Source organism: Heptranchias perlo, chromosome 8 (assembly GCF_035084215.1).
Source record: "Heptranchias perlo isolate sHepPer1 chromosome 8, sHepPer1.hap1, whole genome shotgun sequence".
In the NCBI taxonomy this organism is placed as follows: Eukaryota; Metazoa; Chordata; class Chondrichthyes; order Hexanchiformes; family Hexanchidae; genus Heptranchias; species Heptranchias perlo.
In genome coordinates this window covers 4,396,096-4,417,604 of record NC_090332.1, presented here as the reverse complement: position 1 = coordinate 4,417,604, position 21,509 = coordinate 4,396,096, and the positions used below count along the sequence as shown (strand labels likewise).

Sequence of the window (21,509 nt, the reverse complement as noted above, 5' to 3'; positions counted from 1 at the left end):
GGCTGCCACGTTTGCCTACATAACAGCGACTACATTTCAAAAGCAACTTCATTGGTTGTGACGCACTTTGAAGCAGCCTGAGGACGTGAAAGGCACCATCTAAATGTAAGTTCTTTCTTTACAGCAATCAGGAGCGGGAACCCTAACTGATTTTTCTCCTCTGTAATCCCCGGATTCCAAGGGACAAAATATAATCCAGTTACAACATAGTAATATCAGAATCATTATTTTCCCAAGAGTACTGAAGTGTAAAATTGGTGTTGTGCCACTGCAATGCAAACGTTCCCTCCCATTTTTTTTTTTTCTCCTCCTACCTCTGAAGTTTGACCTGACCCATCACTGGCAGGGGCCACGCGCTGGCTGAGTTAGCAAGCCCTGAGCAGAAATGCAGAAGCTGCAGTGATTTAAAGATAAAAAAAGGAAAACCCCAGGCCCCCTAAGGGTTCTGATCAGCATTTCGGTTCAGGATGCTGAAGGATTGCAGTGTCTAATTAAGCGGCACTGTGGGAAAGCTCCAGGCACCCAGGGCAGTCACTGAGGAAACTGCCTGTGATGGGCAGGTTACACCATAAACTCATTGCCTGCTGAGTACTCTTGCGGTTACTGAATTCCTGAGACTTAAGAGACCATTTCACTTTGACAGTGCAGCCAAAAATATCACATCCGAGGATGGAATTTTCAAAGTGCCAATTTTCAACTGCAGCGAGTGGTATGGCCTACTCCTGCTCCCATTTCTTATGTTCTTAATTTACCCACAAAGTATTATGTGGATTAGGTTCCCATATAGATAAACTCCCAGTCAAAGCAGTTGATTAACACCTTTAACAAAATAAATTAGTGAGTACCCAATTAGCAGTGAAGTGGTTAATATGTGAGGAGGAACATGACAGTTCCTGAATGTCTGGACACTTGGAAATGTCACGCTACCAATGGCAACCAGCCAAAGAATAATAAGGCAGGATGTAAAGTTACTGCAGTTTTGTTTGTTGTCCCTTTAGGGGTGTGAGGAAAAGAAAAGAACATTGCAGAACTATTTTTCAGGACATTAAATGGGTTTGGTAAAGTTTATGATCGATCGTACAAGGTCTGTGGAACGTCCCAAGGCACTTATATAAACCGAGAACCATTCTCACTACAGAGTTATCCGCAATTGGATAATGCAGAGCCAGGTATTGGACCCAAATGCTTGAACCAGGTTCAATGTCTGACTGTGCCAGACTTTGTGAAGTAAACCAGCTGCCCAGGAAACATGCTTTCTTGATTAACAACGAACTTGTAAAATTCTTCATGCCACATGTGTGGGACTGAATATTGATAGTTTATTTACAGTGGCTCATGGATGAAATCTGGATTTGTTTTTTAATTTGTTGTTATGTTTGCTTGCGCGTTCCTTACGGCAACAGTCTTCCCACAAGGACAATAAATTGGTTTGAATAATGTTCAACCCCCTCGATCTTATCCTCCCAGAATACCATTCCTATTGTCTTCCCATTACAGTTTTTAACATCCACCGGAACAGGTGGAGAGCACACCATTTTAACATCCCATCCGAAGGACAGTACCTTTAACAATGTAGGATTCCCTTTGGTATTGTACTGGAGCATCAGCCTGAATTATGTTCCTAGGTCTTGGTGTGAGTATTATTAACTGGGCTAAGCTGACATTAAAATGGTTTATCCCCTGCACCAACATTTTAAAAAAAAAATTGTTCTTGGGCTGTGGGCATTGCTGGCATTTATTGTCCATCCCTAGTTGCCCTGAGAAGGTGGTGGTGGGCCTTCTTCTTGAACCGTTGCAGTAGAGGTTTGATACAACTGAGGGGCTTGCTAGGCCACCTCAGAAGGGCACTTAAGAGTCAACCACATTGGCGTGGGACTGGAGTCACATGCAGGCCAGACTGGCAGGTTTCCTTCCCCTAAAGGGCATTAGTGAACCAGTTGGGTTTTTATGACAACTCAACAGTCACTTTTACTGATACCAGCTTTTTATTTTCATTTTTTAAACTGAATTCAAATTCTCAAACTGCTATGGCGGAACTTGAACTCATGTCCTCTGGATTATTAGTCGAGAACTCTGGATTACTAATCCATTAACATAACCACGACACCACTGTACCCAATTTTATAGTGCTTTAGTCAGTGTGTAGAATAAAGTACAAAGTACACAATGATACTTGGTGGTTCCTTCCTTTTTTTCCCCAATTTTCATCCCTTTCCTTCCTGTCTCTTCTGAAAGCACTGACTGATGCTAGGTTTTGGTTCTAAGAGTGCTGGCAGACAGTGGGGGAGCAGCAGGAGATCATTTATCTTACGGGGGAAGGGTATCGCAGCAAAGCTGAATGTCCATGCCTATGGAGTAGATGGGGTGCCGTGAATGGAGTTGGTGAGGGTGTGGGAGGGATTGTGTATCTGGAATTGGCAGCAGTTGTGGGTCTGGTTATGAGCGTGGCAGGTCTCCTCCTCCAAGGCACCCCCGGTGATGTGAGCAACAGAAGAGCTTGTGCTTAGTTGAGCACAGTGAGATTTCATTTCCCCTTGAGGAAATAGCGGCTGAGAGTCAGGACATTGCAATGCTCTGAGAAACAACATAAAACTGAAACTACCTATGGTGAACCTTGTCAAGCCTTTACCAACCTTCCCTTGCCATCTCCCACAGTCTCTTTTATCTGTCTGCCTATTGTCTGCAGAGATTCACCTCAGGGTTTCCAGTGATGGTGTTCCTCTTCCAGTTGCAGTTCTCTGGCGATGATTATGTGTGACCATTTCCTTTTCAGGGAGTAAACACATGTTGAGGGAATGTGACTAGCACAGATACTTGTTTCCCTCCATACGTGTATCTGATGCATTGTCCCTTTAAATCAACTGTCCTTCAAGACTAGCAAAACCCCCTGTGGCAGGCAATGTGAGTTCACGGAGTGGTTGTGAGTTGACTTAATGCTTCACTGTTTCCAGAGGTTCCCCTTTGCGTAAGTCAGTTTCCCTGACACCCAGTGATGACACAAAAAGAGCATGAGAGGTAAGGAGGTGCATGAAGCCTCCATCATTTGAACAAGATCTGCATGGGGAACAGTGCCTTTACGTACCTTGGTCACCCTTGCAAGGTCATTGAACTTATTCCTGCACCGTGAAGCACTTCTTGAGATGGTGGAAGTTGTATGTTCTGGAACCTCCCCCCATTCAGGCCAATCAATCCTCTTATGAACTTCCTGCCCTCAGTCTCCAACAAACGTTTCCTTCTAGCTCTTCATCCAGTAAAACATCCATTTCTGTATTTTTTTTTATTTGTTCATGGGATGTGGGCGTCGCTGGCGAGGCCAGCATTTATTGCCCATCCCTAATTGCCCTTGAGAAGGTGGTGGTGAGCCGCCTTCTTGAACCGCTGCAGTCCGTGTGGTGAAGGTTCTCCCACAGTGCTGTTAGGAAGGGAGTTCCAGGATTTTGACCCAGCGACAATGAAGGAACGGCGATATATTTCCAAGTCGGGATGGTGTGTGACTTGGAGGGGAACGTGCAGGTGGTGTTGTTCCCATGTGCCTGCTGCTCTTGTCCTTCTAGGTGGTAGAGGTCGCGGGTTTGGGAAGTGCTGTCGAAGAAGCCTTGGCGAGTTGCTGCAGTGCATCCTGTGGATGGTGCACACTGCAGCCACTGTGCGCCGGTGGTGAAGGGAGTGAATGTTTAGGGTGGTGGATGGGGTGCCAATCAAGCGGGCTGCTTTGTCCTGGATGGTGTTGAGCTTCTTGAGTGTTGTTGGAGCTGCACTCATCCAGGCAAGCGGAGAGTATTCCATCACACTCTTGACTTGTGCCTTGTAGATGGTGGAAAGGCTTTGGGGAATCAGGAGGTGAGTCACTCGCCACAGAATACCCAGCCTCTGACCTGCTCTTGTAACCACAGTATTTATATGGCTGGTCCAGTTAAGTTTATGATCAATGGTGACCCCCAGGATGTTGATGGTGGGGGATTCGGCGATGGTAATGCCGTTGAATGTCAAGGGGAGGTGGTTAGACTCTCTCTTGTTGGAGATGGTCATTGCCTGGCACTTGTCTGGCGCGAATGTTACTTGCCACTTATCAGCCCGAGCCTGGATGTTGTCCAGGTCTTGCTGCATGCGGGCACAGACTGCTTCATTATCTGAGGGGTTGCAAATGGAACTGAACACAGTGCAATCATCAGCGAACATCCCCATTTCTGACCTTATGATGGAGGGAAGGTCATTGATGAAGCAGCTGAAGATGGTTGGGCCTAGGACACTGCCCTGAGGCACTCCTGCAGCAATGTCTTGGGGCTGAGATGATTGGCCTCCAACAACCACTACCATCTTCCTTTGTGCTAGGTATGACTCCAGCCACTGGAGAGTTTTCCCCCTGATTCCCATTGACTTCAATTTTACTAGGGCTCCTTGGTGCCACACTCGGTCAAATGCTGCCTTGATGTCAAGGGCAGTCACTCTCACCTCACCTCTGGAATTCAGCTCTTTTGTCCATGTTTGGACCAAGGCTGTAATGAGTTCTGGAGCCGAGTGGTCCTGGCGGAATCTGAGAGCTCTTCCTGCTGTTAACCATCCCCCCCCCCCTTCCCCACAGGCTGTTGCTCTCCAATAATACATGTCACCCCTTTAAATAGCAGTGTTTAAAACACTACAACATCACTCTGTTTCCATTCCTCCCAGCAGTGTTACCCCAATGAGGAGCACTGTTACTGTTCCTAACCCGCCCTGCGTACGTAAATGGGAACCTGGAGGAGAAAGGAACGGATGGGTTAGCGGTGGAGACACATGCATGGGACACAAGAGTGCAGCCCCATCACTAACCCACCAACTGGTTTAGCAGTTGCTACAGCTAGTCAAACCCTGGGACTGAACAGGGCACTCAGTTTTAAACAACTGCTGCGACTAGCTTAATATAATAAAATCCATATTCATTGCAAAATAGTGTAGTAACATTGCTACCCACAAAGAAATTGAGCTGCATGTGTTGGAATCCATTTAATTTCATTTCTCAGTAGGGTTCATCTCCATTCGCAATTCCTCAGATAATGAAGCAGTCCGTGCCCGCATGCAGCAAGACCTGGACAACATCCAGGCTTGGGCTGATAAGTGGCAAGTAACATTCACACCACACAAGTGCCAGGCAATGACCATCTCCAACAAGAGAGAGCTTAACCACCTCCTCTAGACATTCAATGACATTACCATCACTGAATCCCCCTCCATCAACATCCTGGGAGTCACCATTGACCAGAAACTTAACTGGACCAGTCACAAAAATGCCGTGGCTACAAGAGCAGGTCAGAGACTGGGTATTTTGCTATGAGTGACTCACCTCCTGACTCCCCATCACCTACAAGGCACAAGTCAGGAGTGTGATGGAATACTCTCCACTTGCCTGGATGAGTGCAGCTCCAACAACACTCAAAAAGCTCAACACCATCCAGGACAAAACAATCCGCTTGTTCAGCAGCCCATCCGCCACCTTAAACATCCACTCCCTCCACCACCGATGTACAGGATGCACTGCATCAACTCACCAAGGTTTCTTCGACAGCACCTCCCAATCCCGCGACCGGTACCTTCTAGCAGGTGCATGGGAACATCATCACCTCCAAGTTCCCTCCAAGTCAGACATCATCCTAACTTGGAAATATATCGCCCGTTCCTTCATCATTGCTGGGTGAAAATCCTGGAACTCCCTCCCTAACAGCACTGTGGGAACACCTTCACCACATGGGACTGCAGCGGTTCAAGAAGAAGGCCCACCACCACCTTCAAGGGGCAACTCGGGATGGGCAATAAATGCCGGCCATGCCAGTGATTTTAAAAAAAAAATAGGACTATATAGAGAATGGTCAAGGAAGTCAGGGTGTTGCCTGGTTCCACTTATGGAATAAGTTACCAGGGAAGGCCTTTGAGGTGGGCAGTATAAACAGGTAATGGGATGTGTTTCTGGAGAGAAGGGATTGTGGCACAGGACAGGCATAAAAGAGGGGGTTGAAGAGAAAACAGAATATGATTTTTCTTTAAATCACTTATTGAAGCTGCATTTGCGTTCTGCAGAGCCAAACTCTGTTCACAAACACTCCCGTCAAAATTTCAGCAAAGCCATCTGCTTCAACCACTTCACCACGAAACATTGACTCACCGTGACTTGTGTTTCTCTCAGGTTACCACCCAAAAGATTCAACGGGTGGAGTTCAATTTAGGGCATGAGACCATGGAAGAGATCACACTCAGGAACCAAGGAAACAGTTTAAAGCTTTGTTGGTAACTATCTCCTGTACACACTGTACAGGACGCCTACAGATGAGACAAACTTCTGCATAAAAGTTAATCATCCACCTGTGAAAATGTTTCTGCCTTGTTGGCATCACATTCTGTGCTCATAAATCTTTTGTAAATGGACGTCGTGAATTGAAGAGGTTTGTTTTAGGCTAAAGTTAGTAAGAAGTTTTGTTACAAGGCGGAATCTTTACTCTTTAATCATTAATCACGCGATGGGTTTGGATGAAGAAAACCTTTCAGTCCATTTTCCTTCCAGAATAGCAATCCAAACTGTTGAGGCAAGCACACCCTCTCTGAGCAGAGTTATGGGTCTCTAACCACAAAAAAGGGAGGCTATGGTGAGCCTGAAAGCTGCCAAGGAATCTCACTGAATCTTAGGATTGTCACGGCAAACATATCAGATGCTGTGGAGGATAGAAGAACAATCAAAAAGGAAAAGGCAGGGTTTCACTCACATGGTGGACATTTGGTGCTTTATATGAGATTGCAGAACATTGTGTAACTCAGGGAACCCCACTTACACTGCTTTTATTGATTTCTGTAAGGCCTTTAACCTGGTGCCTCATTTGCCCCGTCATTAAGAAACTGGAAGGCCATATCTTGGATTTTATCTGGGATGCGTATTCCAGCTCCAAACGTTCATGTTAGGATAGATAGGAGACTCACTGGGGGTAATTTTGACTTTGTGTCGTAATGTCAAACGGGTGATAACGAATCGGCAGCCCATTTTCCATCTCTCCCGATTTATGAGAGTAGGCACAAGGAGTTATTAACTGCTGAGAGATTGGCAGCTCAATGTGTTGCAGCTCCAACTGGTTTCCTTCAGGTATTACTGGCGACAAAAGATTAAAAGTAAATCTGCCAAGCAGTGGCATAAAATATGTGGGAGGGAAATGGATTTCTGTGAACCATGGATAAGCTAAATTATATTTTTATTTGTTTTTATAAAACATAATCTGGGCACAACAGTGTGAAAGTAGGTGGACTATTACACCAGTAACAAAGACAAATGGATTCAATAATAGTGTGACCTCACACAGGGCCCCTCCGCCCCCAGTATTACGTGTCTTCTACAAATCTCATTCACTAATGATGTTGCCATAGCAATTACCACACTTCCAGTAATTGTATTTTGAGGTGGGGGGGATGGGGGGGGGGGCGGTGGTGAAGAACTTTACAATACGCAGATGACTTGTCTGTTAGCGCACACTCAAAAAGAATTGCGCTGTTGATCACAAAGAGCAGAGCCTTTGCTTTCGGCTTATTTTCATTGAGGCCATGCTGAACAGTAGGGTTTGCTTGCGTATTATTGTCTGTTAAGTGCTGCTTTCGCAGCTTTGATCTCAGCCCCAGTTAATTAATCTAATTCTTCACCTATCCTTTAGGAACTAGCAACGAGAGGCAGCAGGATCAGGCCCGATCATTTGTTTGAAACGAGAGAGTCCAAGGCTCGATGATGGGCCCAAGTAGGGTTGCCAACTCTGGTTGGACATATTCCTGGAGGTTTGTACACATGACCTCGGGCCTCCAGTCGTCCCGCTCGGTCAAACAGCCTTTCTCCCCCCATCTCCGATATTTTTATAACTAATAAATGAAAGCATTCAAAGAAAATGAAAAAAGCACACAATTCTTTTAATGCCCCTTTGATTTTTCTCCTTGCAGCAGTGTCCTAGAGATTAATCTTTAATTTCTGGAGACTCCAGGACAATCCTGGAGGGTTGGCAACCCCTAGAGCCCAAGAGAAGTTGTGGCCCTGGAAAACCCAAGGAAAAAGCTCATTCTTAAAAATGTCACTGAGGGTGAAGTTTTTCCTGTCCCATTGTTTTAGTGACAGCATAGGTTCAAAGTAGAATTATCAGTTTTGTATTCGTGCCGATGTTTTCAATACAATTATTGGCCAGAAGAATTTCAGAGCCTTTATTTTTATTCATTTAAGGCCCTTTGTGTTCTTTGTCCTCTTGGCCTGACTGTTAGACCCTGCTCCCAAACCCGCTATGGCCCTGTGCCTATTCTCACATTCCACACCCCACAGTTACTCTCGCTATCCTCTCTGGTTTCAGTCTTGGCTCAGTGGGTAGCGCTCCTGCCTCTGAATCTAGAAGGTTGTGGGTTCAAACCCCACTTCAGAGACTTAAGCTCAAAATCAGGCTAACACTCCAGTGCAGTACAGAGGGAGCAATGTGCTGTCTTTCAGTAGGCCCACTCAGGTGGACGTGAAAGATCCCATGGCACTTTTCAAAGAAGAGCAGGGGGAGTTCTCTCCAGTGTCCTGGCCAATATTTATCCCTCAACCAACACCACTAAAACCGATTATTTGGTCATTATCACATTGCTGTTTATGGGATCTCGCTGTGCACAAATTGGCTGCCGCGATTCCTACGTTACAACAGTGACAACACTTCAAAAGTAAAGTGCTTTGAGACATCCTGAGGTCGTGAAAGGCGCTATATAAATGCAAGTTCTTTTTTTACTCATGCCATTAGTGCAGTCCTGGAAGTCACTGTGTTGAGCTGAGTGACGAGCAGGGCTGATGATTCAGTTATCTTTGTTCATGATTTTCATTTTTCAGTAAACATCAAGATCTCAGCGATTGACATTGCAATCAGCAAATTTCACAACTGCACAGGGAATTGTCTGATCTAATTTTAAAGTTTGCTGATAGCAAATCAACAGCTGGAAGGATTTTGTTTTCTTCTTTCTGGTGTCGGGAGCAGTGCCACAGCGAAACCAAATGTATGTGGGTGAGACTTTCTTGCTGGGAATGTGGTTATTCAGTCCAGTAAATGATCCAGTGCAGTAATGGTCAGTGCAGGTGGGGGAGCGGGGGTGGGGAGGCATGCGATGTTCTGCATTGGCTGCTGCGTTTCCTACATTACAACAGTAACTGCACTTCAAAAAGTACTTCATTGGTTGTAAAGCGCTTTAGGACGTCCTGAGGTCGTGAAAGGCGCGACAGAAATGCAAGTCTTTCTTTCTCTGATTTTCCTGTCCCCATGCTGGGTGATTCCACGGCCTCTGATTGGCACCTTCCTGCTGAGTGGCACTGAGCTAATGCCCTGCTTCCTCACCCCTCTCCCGCTAGCCTAAAGTTAATTGTTTTACGTGCAAATGCAGCACTGATGATGGCAAAGTGCTTCTTGACCCCAAGAAGCTCAGCCAGGTTCTACAACTGGTTTGGGATTAGGGATGTTCGCCATTAAGTCGCCAGCTTCAAGGTTGGAGATAGCGTCTGAAAAGGGAGACATTTAAGCCTCAATTTCGTGAGGCTCCAGTGAGGGCACAGAGCCTCATTAGGGGTGCTGATGACAAGGCCACATGCCCAATTCACAGCACACCCCATTTCATGGTGAAGGAAATCAGCAGGCAATGGAGCGTGCTGCTGGTCTCACTTTAATACAGACAATCTTCACATCAGGTCCTACAGCGAACTTCACATCCTCCTGGCTTGCGACTGACATTCGGGCTTGGCCTGTTGAAGTTCGATTCTTAAAGCTAGGTTTCTGTTGGAAAAGTTGATGCTAGATTGCCGTTATTTTAGAAGGAGCACTGATGTTTGGTTGCATTTTGCTCCCTGTAATATCATAGAATCATACAGCGCACATTCAGCCCATCGTGTCTGCGCCGGTTCGTTGAAAGAGCTAGCCAATTAGTCCCACTGCCCCCTGCTCTTTCCCCGTTAGCCCTGCAAAATTTGCAATTGAACTTGCATTGACAGGACGCTGATTGCGTTTTAACCGGGGGCGGGGGAGGTGGGGGGGGGGGATTCCGCCTCGGCTTCTCACGCCAGGCTGGACCAGGTCTACGGCCGGCCGTCAGATGGAGAGGCCCCCTCCTAGGCAAATGTAGCATTTTCCTTTGCGGGGCCAGGGGCGCAAGGGTCCTTGCTGTTGCCCACCATTCACGCAGGGAGGTTTTACCGTGTGCGTTTCCTTGTTCCCCACTCCCCCTACCCCCCTCCCAGGATTTGTTGGATCCGCCACGTGACAGGGATGTGGGTCTACCCACTTCTCGATCATCTGTCCAGTTTTACGAAGATCGGGACCTTTGTTGCATCGATCGCTGCCATTAACGTCTTATACGTGGTGGGTGAGATATTAAACAGTTTCATCTGGGCCAAGTCGAGATGTAAGTACTGGCGTTATCTAGATCCTGTTTAAATCCTCTCAGTACAAAAACATATGTAAGATATAAAGGCCTGTGCATGATTCATATGTGATGTTATATTTCCACTCCAAGCTAATTGAATAACCCGACAGTAGAGCAATTTGTGACCCATTCGCTACTGGAAATGTTCATTACTGGCATAACTTGTCATTAATTATTCTTTTTGCATCTGAAATTTAACCCATTTTTGTTTCACCCTGCAGACCCAACCCCACCACTGGTCCACCCGGATTTTAGGAAGTTTTCAGCTCATGCACAATGTGGCCATAAAGGAACGCAAATATCACAGCATTAAAAAGCTACTTGAATGTCAGAAATAGCCTTATTTTGGTAACATTAACCCCAAGTTACTAGAATAAGCACTTAAAAATAATTTTAGTTAAAAATTAAGATAATTTAAACATTTGAATCTCGCTCACCCTCTTCATTGTTTTTTTTTTCCTGCCCTTCCTCTCTTTCTCGTTGCCTGTCTCTTTTTAAAAAAAACTTAAATTTTACTTTTTTCCATCTAACCTATCTTTCCCTAGTCCTTTTTGTAAATTGAAAGCTTCTATAAAAACAGCAAATGCTGGAAATACACAACAGGTCAGTTGTCATCTGCAAACAGAAAAGACAAGTTCATAGAATCGTAGAATGGTACAGCACAGAAGAAGGCCATTTGGCCCATCGTGCCTGTGCCGGCTCTTTGAAAGAGCAATCCAATTATCCTCATGTCGCCTCTGGTTCTTTTGCCAATTACCGTAAATCTGTGTCCTCTGGTTACAGATTTGCAAGTTATGTAAGATACAAAAGCCACAAGTTCTGACACTGCGGTTGTGGGCCCTTCGATCATAACGGCGCTCTGGCTAACAATCAGGAATGAGAGCTTTTGGCTGATTTTCTTTCAGCATGAGTGTTGAAGGCTAAATGTGGGGTCCTTTTTGTCCCCCTCCCCCCAGCCCAGAGGTGCTGAAGACCATACTGAGATCAGAAATGTTTTTTTTATCCCCTGTACAATGCTATTTCAGACCACTGAAAATCATTCTCTCCTGTGACAGAGAAAGTGTACATCCGAGGCCGTTTGTCTCTCGTGCATGCGCAGATTATCGCTGCATTTTAGTGGATTAGAATATATTTCATGTCTAATATCACTCAGTACAAAACTGTGGTAGTGAGATGTTTCCCATTAATCTAGGGTGTCAGGGACACAGCTCAGCTTTTCATTTTTGAGGTGATTTCTTCTTATTTTGCACCTGAGACTGTGCTGGGGAATGGAACTTCTTTTCACTTCTTGGCAGCATCAAGCACAGCCAGATCAAGTGTAACGTGGTACAAAGTTCTGTCCACACTGTTCCCACCAAGGTAGGAACATAGGAACAGGAGGAGGCCATTCAGCCCCTCGAGCCTGTTCCGCCTTTCAATTAGATCATGGCTGGTCTGTATCTTAACTCCATCTACCCGCCTTGGTAAGGTATCTTAAATCCAATCTCATCAGACCATCCCCTACTATGCCAGTGTGAATTTTCCTATTTCCCACATCACTCTTACTAAGGCTACTAAGGGCTAGATTGAAAGAATGAAAGTCTCCTTTCTTTGATGGCTCCAAAGTGGTCTCAGATGGAAAGGGATTTGGGGCAGTTGCAACCCAGTTCCTGGAGGATCCGAATCCAGAGCATACGACCGTCTACTAAATGGTTAATTTCACTGAAGGGAGTCCATGACGATGGTTGTAGCAAATGGAAATGTTGCCCTGGAATGGTGAGTTCCTAATTTCAGCAGTGCTGCAGTGTGGAGTTGCTCTTTCACTTGTACAATGGATGCTGGGATAGCCCCTTCTTGCCAACAGCGCCCCTTTACTTGCAAGTGAAGGAGAGAGGGCCAGCACTCAATCCCGTCTCTGCCAACACCCCACAGCTGAGTCGGCTGCGGGCAGAAGCCCACAGACGGACAGGGCAGGTATTCTGCAGAGGACCTGCAGGTGAGGAGGTGTTACGCTGCTGTGATCTCCTGGCCATATTATAAGTATGACTGATATGCACAAGCAAATCAAAAATGGAAGATAAAAACAGAAATGTACTTCACTGAAACACATATTTGATCTGGTGTTTTCCTAGATGTAGAAGAAAAGCTCAACACTAAGAACAAAATGGACTGACACAAGGCAGAAGATACCACGTGGAAAACCTGGGGAATGAAGACAGTTATTACACCTCATTGGAAAAAGGAACAGACCATTATCATGTCCAAGCAGTGTTATGGAGTCACAGTTATTAACCTCATGAACCTCATTCATCCAACCAGCTTGGTTGGAGCTAAATCATCCGACTAATGAGATCATAGCATCAACAAGGTCATTTGTTAATTCGTAATAAGTACCAATTCACAGTTGTCAAGTTACAGAGGTTGAGTTTAAAGACGTCTAAAGCCTAAGAGACAAGAGCCTAGATTTTCCAATTAGTGTTGTTTCAGCACCAGCGTTAACTCGTTCATTTTAAATGGACCAACGCTAGCATTAAATCAATCCAATCAGCAAAGCTAGGTTAAGATTTTTTTCTCTTTTTTTGTGGACTCCACCACGTTCGTATAATTACAGTTCACTTTGACGCTGTTGCAAAGATGTTGTATCTCTGACACTCTTACCGGAATCCGCAGTACGTTTCTGGACACTTTGTGATGTCGTAATATATGCAAGGTACTGTAGCTCTTTGTTTTCCCGAGACTGAACTTCTAAACTTCCAACATCGGACCTTCATTCTTCTCTTGCACCTACCTTGTTGGTCTTCAGTAGCTTCCTCGCAAGAGGAGGCATCAAACTATACTTCAAGGAAGGTAAGTACCGCACAACACAATGTGTTAGAGGTCCAACATGTTGTGCCAAAACATCATGGTCATGGGCTCCTGATTCCCCACATGACTCGTTCCCAGTCTCAGCTAAGCCTTGGTCTTGGCAGGGTCTTGGAAGTAAGGAGCCTGCCTGCCCTCATGGCTAGGATATGGGCCGTACAACAGAGCAACCTAAAATGGGAGAAGGCGGAAATATGAGTTTAATGAAACAAAAGGAACGTAATTAGAGTTAGTAACCGGATGAACCATAAATGTGAAGAGCAACCCATACATAAAATACCTTGGCAAGTGCCTGGCTGCCTCTCACTGCCTCTTCACAGCAAGAGTGGAACAAGGAAGGCCCCACTGAGCAAGACTGGGAATTCAACTCAACCCCACACCATAGTGCATCAGAGGGCTGCTTTTAGTTTATTTTTTTAATACAGTTGTGATATTTATACAGTATATTACTGAAAGTAGTATCCCTGTACACTGTAACGTCTGTCAAAACAGCGCTTACTTCTACTTTTGCACCAATTGTGGCCGTGAGCTGGAACTCATTTTTCCTCACTACCAAAGCTCTCAAATGAGCAGTTGGCCTCCCCTGCCCTCTCCTCCCCTCCCACATCCTGGACTGCATTAATGCATGGGCCAACGGGCGGCCAAATATGGGGCCATCGCTGGGGTCCCCTGTGAACAGACCTCACCAAAAACCTAATCAGCTCTGCCTACCGATTATGTTAATTGCAATGCACGGTGGGCAGTGGGGGTGGGGGGGTGTTGGGGGCGGTGTTTGGTTACCGACTGTGGTCGGATCTGCTCCAAGCGTCCTGCGTGTGGTCCCAAGGGTCGGAAGACATGGTCAAAGAACCTCGAGAAGCCTCTGCAGCTCTTCACAAGGTTGGATATTTAATCTTTAGGCATCACATTGCAAGTTTGTGTTTTAATGGATGGGTGGGGTGTTCGGGGGTCCTAAGAATTCTGGGTGCGGCCCTGCCCAAACCTCCCCTCCATCACCCTGGCACTTGCTAGTCACTTTCACAAATGGAAATGCGGAGGACATAAGGACACAAGCATTTTTAGGAACAGGAAAAGGCCATTCGGATCAACAAGCCCGCCACTTTTTCATAGATCAACCCCTGTCTTCTCATGTGAGACTTTAAACCGAGGCCCCATCTGCCCTCAGGTGAAAGATTCCATGGCACTATTTTGAAGAAGAGCAGGCGGAATTCTCCCCGGTGTCCTGGCTAATATTTATCCCTCAACCAACATCACCAAAACAGATTTTCTGGTCATTTATCTCATTGCTGTTTGTGGGAGCTTGCTGTGCGCAAATTGGCTGCTGCGCTTCCTACATCACAACAATGATTACTTCATAAGTATTTCATTGGCTGTAAAGCGCTTTGGGGCGTCTTGAAGTCACGAAAGGTGCTGTATAAATGGAAAACTTTCGTTGGAGACTATTCAATCCACTTATACTACTTGTTTCAATGGCTTTCCTTGTAATTTATTCCACACTATTACTCTTTATGTGGAAAAAGTTCTGAACTTGACTTTTCCCAGTTTGTACCCATGTACTGTTGCCCCTGCAGTTGTGGTTTATTTTACGCAACGCTCGCTGGACTTTTCTTCTTACTACTTTTCTTACCTCCTTAATGTTTAACTAACATCTCCTGAACTCTCAGCCATAGTGAATAATTTGACTCAAAACCTCTTTACCAACCCCTCTTCATGATCTTGAAATCATCATTTAGTGTCACCTCAAAAGATCATGCAGTACCTTGTATATATTATTAGAAAATAAAGAATAGCAAGGGAGTGACAGACGTGTGTGTGTGTGTGTGTGTGTGTGTGTGTGAATTGTTAATTACTTTCCGACTTGTAAGTGACTGCACATATACTTGCGATCTCCCCTTCTCATGCTCATTTATTGTTCTAAGTATTATCATGGAATCTTAGAGCACAGAAGGAGGCCATTTGGCCCATCATGCCTCTTTGAAAGAGCTCTCCAATTAGTCCCACTCCCCCTGCTCTTTCCTCGTAGCCCTGCAAATATTTCCTTTTCAAGTGCATGGAGTGGTTGAGGCAAATAGCGTAGATGCCTTTAAGGGGAAGCTCGATAAGTATGTGAGAATCATAGAAGTTTACAACATGGAAACAGGCCCTTCGGCCCAACATGTCCATGTCGCCCAGTTTATACCACTAAGCTAGTCCCAATTGCCTGCACTTGGCCCATATCCCTCTATACCCATCTTACCCATGTAACTGTCCAAATGCTTTTTAAAAGACAAAATTGTACCCGCCTCTACTACTGCCTCTGGCAGCTCGTTCCAGACACTCACCACCCTTTGAGTGAAAAAATTGCCCCTCTGGACCCTTTTGTATCTCTCCCCTCTCACCTTAAATCTATGTCCCCTCATTATAGACTCCCCTACCTTTGGGAAAAGATTTTGACTATCTACCTTATCTATGCCCCTCATTATTTTATAGACTTGTATAAGATCACCCCTCAACCTCCTACTCTCCAGGGAAAAAAGTCCCAGTCTATCTAACCTCTCCCTATAAGTCAAACCATCAAGTCCCGGTAGCATCCGAGTAAATCTTTTCTGCACTCTTTCTAGTTTAATAATATCCTTTCTACAATAGGGTGACCAGAACTGTACACAGTATTCCAAGTGTGGCCTAACTAATGTCTTGTACAACTTCAACAAGACATCCCAACTCCTGTATTCAATGTTCTGACCAATGAAACCAAGCAAGCTGAATGCCTTCTTCACCACCCTATCCACCTGTGACTCCACTTTCAAGGAGTTATGAACCTGTACTCCTAGATCTCTTTGTTCTATAACTCTCCCCAACGCCCTACCATTAACGGAGTAGGTCCTGGCCCGATTCGATCTCCCAAAATGCATCACCTCACATTTATCTAAATTAAACTCCATCTGCCATTCATCGGTCCACTGGCCCAATTTATCAAGATCCCGTTGCAATCCTAGATAACCTTCTTCACTGTCCACAATGCCACCAATCTTGGTGTCATCTGCAAACTTACTAACCATGCCTCCTAAATTCTCATCCAAATCATTAATATAAATAACAAATAACAGCAGACCCAGCACCGATCCCTGAGGCACACCGCTGGTCACAGGCCTCCAATTTGAAAAACAACCCTCTACACCCACCCTCTGTCTTCTGTCGTCAAGCCAATGTTGTATCCAATTGGCTACCTCACCTTGGATCCTGTGAGATTTAACCTTATGTAACAACCTACCATGCGGTACCTTGTCAAAGGCTTTGCTAAAGTCCATGTAGACCACGTCTACTGCACAGCCCTCATCTATCTCCTTGGTTACCCCTTCAAAAAACTCAATCAAATTCGTGAGACATGATTTTCCTCTCACAAAACCATGCTGACTGTTCCTAATCAGTCCCTGCCTCTCCAAATGCCCGTAGATCCTGTCTCTCAGAATACCCTCTAACAACTTACCCACTACAGATGTCAGGCTCACCGGTCTGTAGTTCCCAGGCTTTTCCCTGCCGCCCTTCTTAAACAAAGGCACAACATTTGCTACCCTCCAATCTTCAGGCACCTCACCTGTAGCGGTGGATGATTCAAATATCCCTGCTAGGGGACCCGCAATTTCCTCCCTAACCTCCCATAACGTCCTGGGATACATTTCATCAGGTCCCGGAGATTTATCTACCTTGATGCGCGTTAAGACTTCCAGCACCTCCCTCTCTGTAATATGTACACTCCTCAAGACATCACTATTTATTTCCCCAAGTTCCCTAACATCCATGCCTTTCTCAACCGTAAATACCGATGCGAAATATTCATTTAGGATCTCACCCATCTCTTGTGGTTCCGCACATAGATGACCTTGTTGATCCTTCAGAGGCCCTACTTTCTCCCTAGTTACTCTTTTGCCCTTTATGTATTTGTAGAAGCTCTTTGGATTCACCTTTGCCTTATCTGCCAAAGCAATCTCATGTCCCCTTTTTGCCCTCCTGATTTCTCTCTTAACTCTACTCCGGCAATCTCTATACTCTTCAAGGGATCCACTTGATCCCAGCTGCCTATGCATGTCATATGCCTCCTTCTTCTTTCTGACTAGGGCCTCAATCTCCCGAGTCATCCAAGGTTCCCTACTTCTACCAGCCTTGCCCTTTACTTTATAAGGAATGTGCTTACCCTGAACCCTGGTTAACACATTTTTGAAGGACTCCCACTTACCAGACGTCCCTTTGCCTGCCAACAGACTCTCCCAATCAACTTCTGAAAGTTCCTGTCTAATACCATCAAAATTGGCCTTTCCCCAATTTAGAATTTTAGCTTTTGGGCCAGACCTATCATTCTCCATAGCTATCTTAAAACTAATGGAATTATGATCACTGGTCCCAAAGTGATCCCTCACTAACACTTCTGTCACCTGCCCTTCCTTATTTCCCAAGAGGAGGTCAAGTTTTGCCCCCTCTCTAGTCGGGCCATCCACATACTGAATGAGAAATTCCTCCTGAATACACTCAACAAATTTCTCTCCATCCAAGCCCCTAATGCTATGGCTGTCCCAGAGAGAAAGGAATAGAAGGATATGTTGATAGGGTTAGATGAAGAGGGGTGGGAGGAGGCTCGTGTGGAGCATAAGAATCATAGAAGGATCATAGAAAATTTACGGCACAGAAGGAGGCCATTTGGCCCATCGTGTCCGTGCCGGCCAAAGATGAGCCACCCAGCCTAATCCCACTTTCCAGCACTTGGTCCGTAGCCCTGTAGGTTACGGCTCTTCAGGTGCACATCCAGGTACTTTTTAAATGAGTTGAGGGTTTCTGCCTCTACCACTCTTTCAGGCAGTGATTTCCAGACCCCCACCACCCTCTGGGTGAAAACATTTTTCCTCAGCTCCCCTCCAATCACTTTAAATATATGCCCCTGGTTATTGACCTTTGCTAACGGAAATAGGTCCTTCCTGTTACTCTATCCAGGCCCCTCAAATTTTGTACACCTCAATTAAATCACCCCTCAGCCTCCTCTGTTCCAAAGAAAACAACCCCAGCCTATCCAATCTTTCCTCATAGCTAAAATTCTCCAGTCCTGGCAACATCCTCGTAAATCTCCTCCGTACCCTCTCTAGTGCAATCACATCTTTCCTGTAATGTGGTGACCAGAACTGTACACAGTACTCAGCTGTGGTCTAACAAGTTTTTATACAGTTCCAGCATAACCTCCATGCTCTTATATTCTATGCCTCGGCTAATAAAGGAAAGTATTCCATATGCCTTCTTAACCACCTTATCTACCTGTCCAGCTACCTTCAGGGATCTGTGGACTTGCACTCCAAGGTCCCTCACTTCCTCTACACCTTTCAGTATTCTCCCATTTATTGTGTACTCCCTTTGCCTTATTTGCCCTCCTCAAATGTATTACCTCACACTTCTCTGGATTGAATTCCATTTGCCACTTTTCTGCCCACCTGACCAGTCTATTGATATCTTCCTGCAGTTTACAGCTTTCCTCCTCACTATCAACCACACGACCAATTTTTGTATTATCTGCAAACTTCTTAATCATGCCCCCTACATTTAATTCCAAATCATTAATATATTCTACAAAAAGCACGGAACCTAGTACTGAGCCCTGCTGAACCCCACTGGAAACAGTCTTCCCGTCACAAAAACACCCGTCCACCATTACCCTTTGCTTCCTGCCACTGAGCCAATTTCGGATCCAACTTACCACTTTCCCTTGGATCCATGGGCTTTTACTTTTTTGACCAGTTTGCCATGTGGGACCTTGTCAAAAGCCTTGCTAAAATCCATGTAGACTACATCAAATGCATTACCCTCATCGACCCTCCTTGTTACCTCCTCAAAAAATTCAATCAAGTTAGTCAGACACCTTCCCATAACAAATCCATGTTGATTGTCCTTGATTACTCCGTGCCTTTCTAACTGATGGTTTAGCCTGACCCTCAGAATTGATTCCAATAATTTGCCCACCACTGAGGTTAGACTGACTGGCCTGTAAATATTCAGTCTATCCCTCGCTCCCTTTTTAAACAATGGTACAAGGTTAGCAGTCCTCCAATCCTCCGGCACCACGCCTGTATCCAGGGAGGATTGGAAAATGATGGTCAGAGCCTCCGCTATATCCTCCCTTGCTTCTTTTAATAGCCTGGGATACATTTCGTCCGGCACTGGTGATTTATCTATTTTCAAAGATGCTAATCCCCTTAATACTTCCTCTCTCACTATGTTTTTCCCATCCAATATTTCACACTCCTCCTCAACTACAATGGCTGCATCGTCCCCCTCTTTTGTGAATTGTAAACAATTTTACAACACCAAGTTATAGTCCAGCAATTTTATTTTCAATTCACAAGCTTTCGGAGGCTTCCTCCTTCCTCAGGTGAACAATGTCGAAATGAAATCCCCAATTGAGAACTTTAACTCCTGTTCTATCTCTGTCCTTTTCCAACACTATGCTAAAACTTACTGAATTATGATCACTACCACCAAAATACTCTCCCACTGATACTCCTTCCACCTGCCCAGCCTCATTTCCTAAAACTAAATCCAGAACTGCCCCCGCTCTTGTTGGGCTTGCTACGTACTGGCTAAAAAAGTTCTCCTGAATGCAGTTGAAGAACTTTGCACCCTCTATACCCTTCACACCGTTTGTGTCCCAGTTAATATTCGGGTAGTTGAAATCCCCTACTATTACTGCCCTACTGTTTTTGCACTTCTCAGAAATTTGCCTACATATTTGCTCATCTATCTCTCTCTGACTGTTTGGGGGTCTATAGTACACTCCCAGCAGCGTGACTGCCCCTTTTTTTGTTCCTTAGCTCAACCCATATGGCCTCATTTGATGATCCTTCTAACACATCATCCCTCCTTACAGCTGTAATTGTTTCTTTAACCAAAATTGCCACCCCCCCTCTCTATCTCGGCTGAAGGCCCTGTAAGCAGGAACGTTGAGCTGCCATTCCTGCCCCTCTTTAAGCCATGTTTCTATACTAGCTAAGATATCATACTGCCACGAGTCTATCTGTGCCCTTAGCTCCTCTGCCTTATTCACTATACTCCTTGTATTGAGGTATATACCATTAAGCGCTGCCAAACTCCCTTGCTGTTTATTTTCTAACCTTTGTTTCCTCTGCCTTCCTAAGTCACTTACTCATTTTCTGCCTTCTAGCTCCAGTTCTGATTCTGTCCCATCTGAATCTACACTCAGGTTCCCATCCCCCCTGCCAAGCTAGTTTAAACCCTCCCCATAAACGCCAGCATAGACCAGTAAGGCCGAATGGCCTGTTTCTATGCTGTAAGTTCGATGTCATTCTATGTAAGTATATATCCATATATGAATTACGTTATCACAAGCAGCCCTGTTCTGTTGGTAGGTCTTTTGTTCAGAAGATTTTATGAAGAATTAGCAATGGGTTCGAGCTCTGCAAATGATTTGTGATGGCCCCGTGCCATTTGTGATTTTGACAATTATGGTATTTTGGACTTGCAAGACTTTTTCTCCTCCAAGCTGCCATGTTTGGAGCGTATGATAGGCTGCACACTGGCTTCGTCCTTGCCTCTTGGAAATCCAGTACAAACTCATTGGCGCTCACCAACAGGCAGACAATGTTGGGAGACCTCTGTTGCCAGTCATTTGTGCCATGTAATATACAAAAGTATTTTTTAAAAGGCATTCTGATGAAGTTAAGAATAATATCTCTGGCTGGAAATGACACGCTGATATCATTTGGAAAAACCATCTGCATCTCTATCTATGTTAAAGCATTATTTGTATATATAAAAAAAAATTAAAAGTGACTCCATTGTCCAACATTTTTTCCTGTTCAGTGAAAGTTCACTTAGATATGACTTTAAGCAGTAGATTGGTTTGCAGGCCTGACTGAATCAGATGCATTATTTTCACAGCAGAGTTTACTTTCTCTCAAAACATGATCCAGTCCCTGCTCTGAAGTCCATGTGTGTGGATGTCAGCTGAAGGCAGGATCAGGCTCAGCAGTGTTGCCCCTAATGGGGCAAATAACCTACCCACACACTGGCCGGCTGGGCTCACACATGAAGAGTTGACCACTTGGGTCCAGGATTGCCCTGGAGTCTCCAGGAATTAAAGACTAATCTCTCGTTGCGAGCAAGCCCAGGAGAAAAATCATAGCGGCATTAAAAAATATTGTGTCTTTTTTTAATTTTCTTTGAACACTTCTGTTTATCGGTTATACCAGAAAAATAAACTGACTGACAGTCAG

The 21,509-nt window shown here is 45.1% G+C and overlaps 1 protein-coding gene across 1 annotated transcript in view; it reads left to right on the top strand.

Annotated features, from left to right (window-relative positions):
- aig1 (androgen-induced 1 (H. sapiens)) overlaps positions 1–12,895 on the top strand; it is an 80,271-nt gene extending 67,376 nt beyond the window's left edge. The window contains exons 5-6 of the mRNA XM_067988260.1: positions 10,238–10,401; positions 12,534–12,895. Coding sequence (XP_067844361.1) covers positions 10,238–10,401; positions 12,534–12,574 — 205 coding nt within the window. The 3' untranslated portion in view covers positions 12,575–12,895. The remainder of the gene's footprint in view (positions 1–10,237; positions 10,402–12,533) is intronic.
- The last annotated feature ends 8,614 nt before the right edge of the window (positions 12,896–21,509 follow it).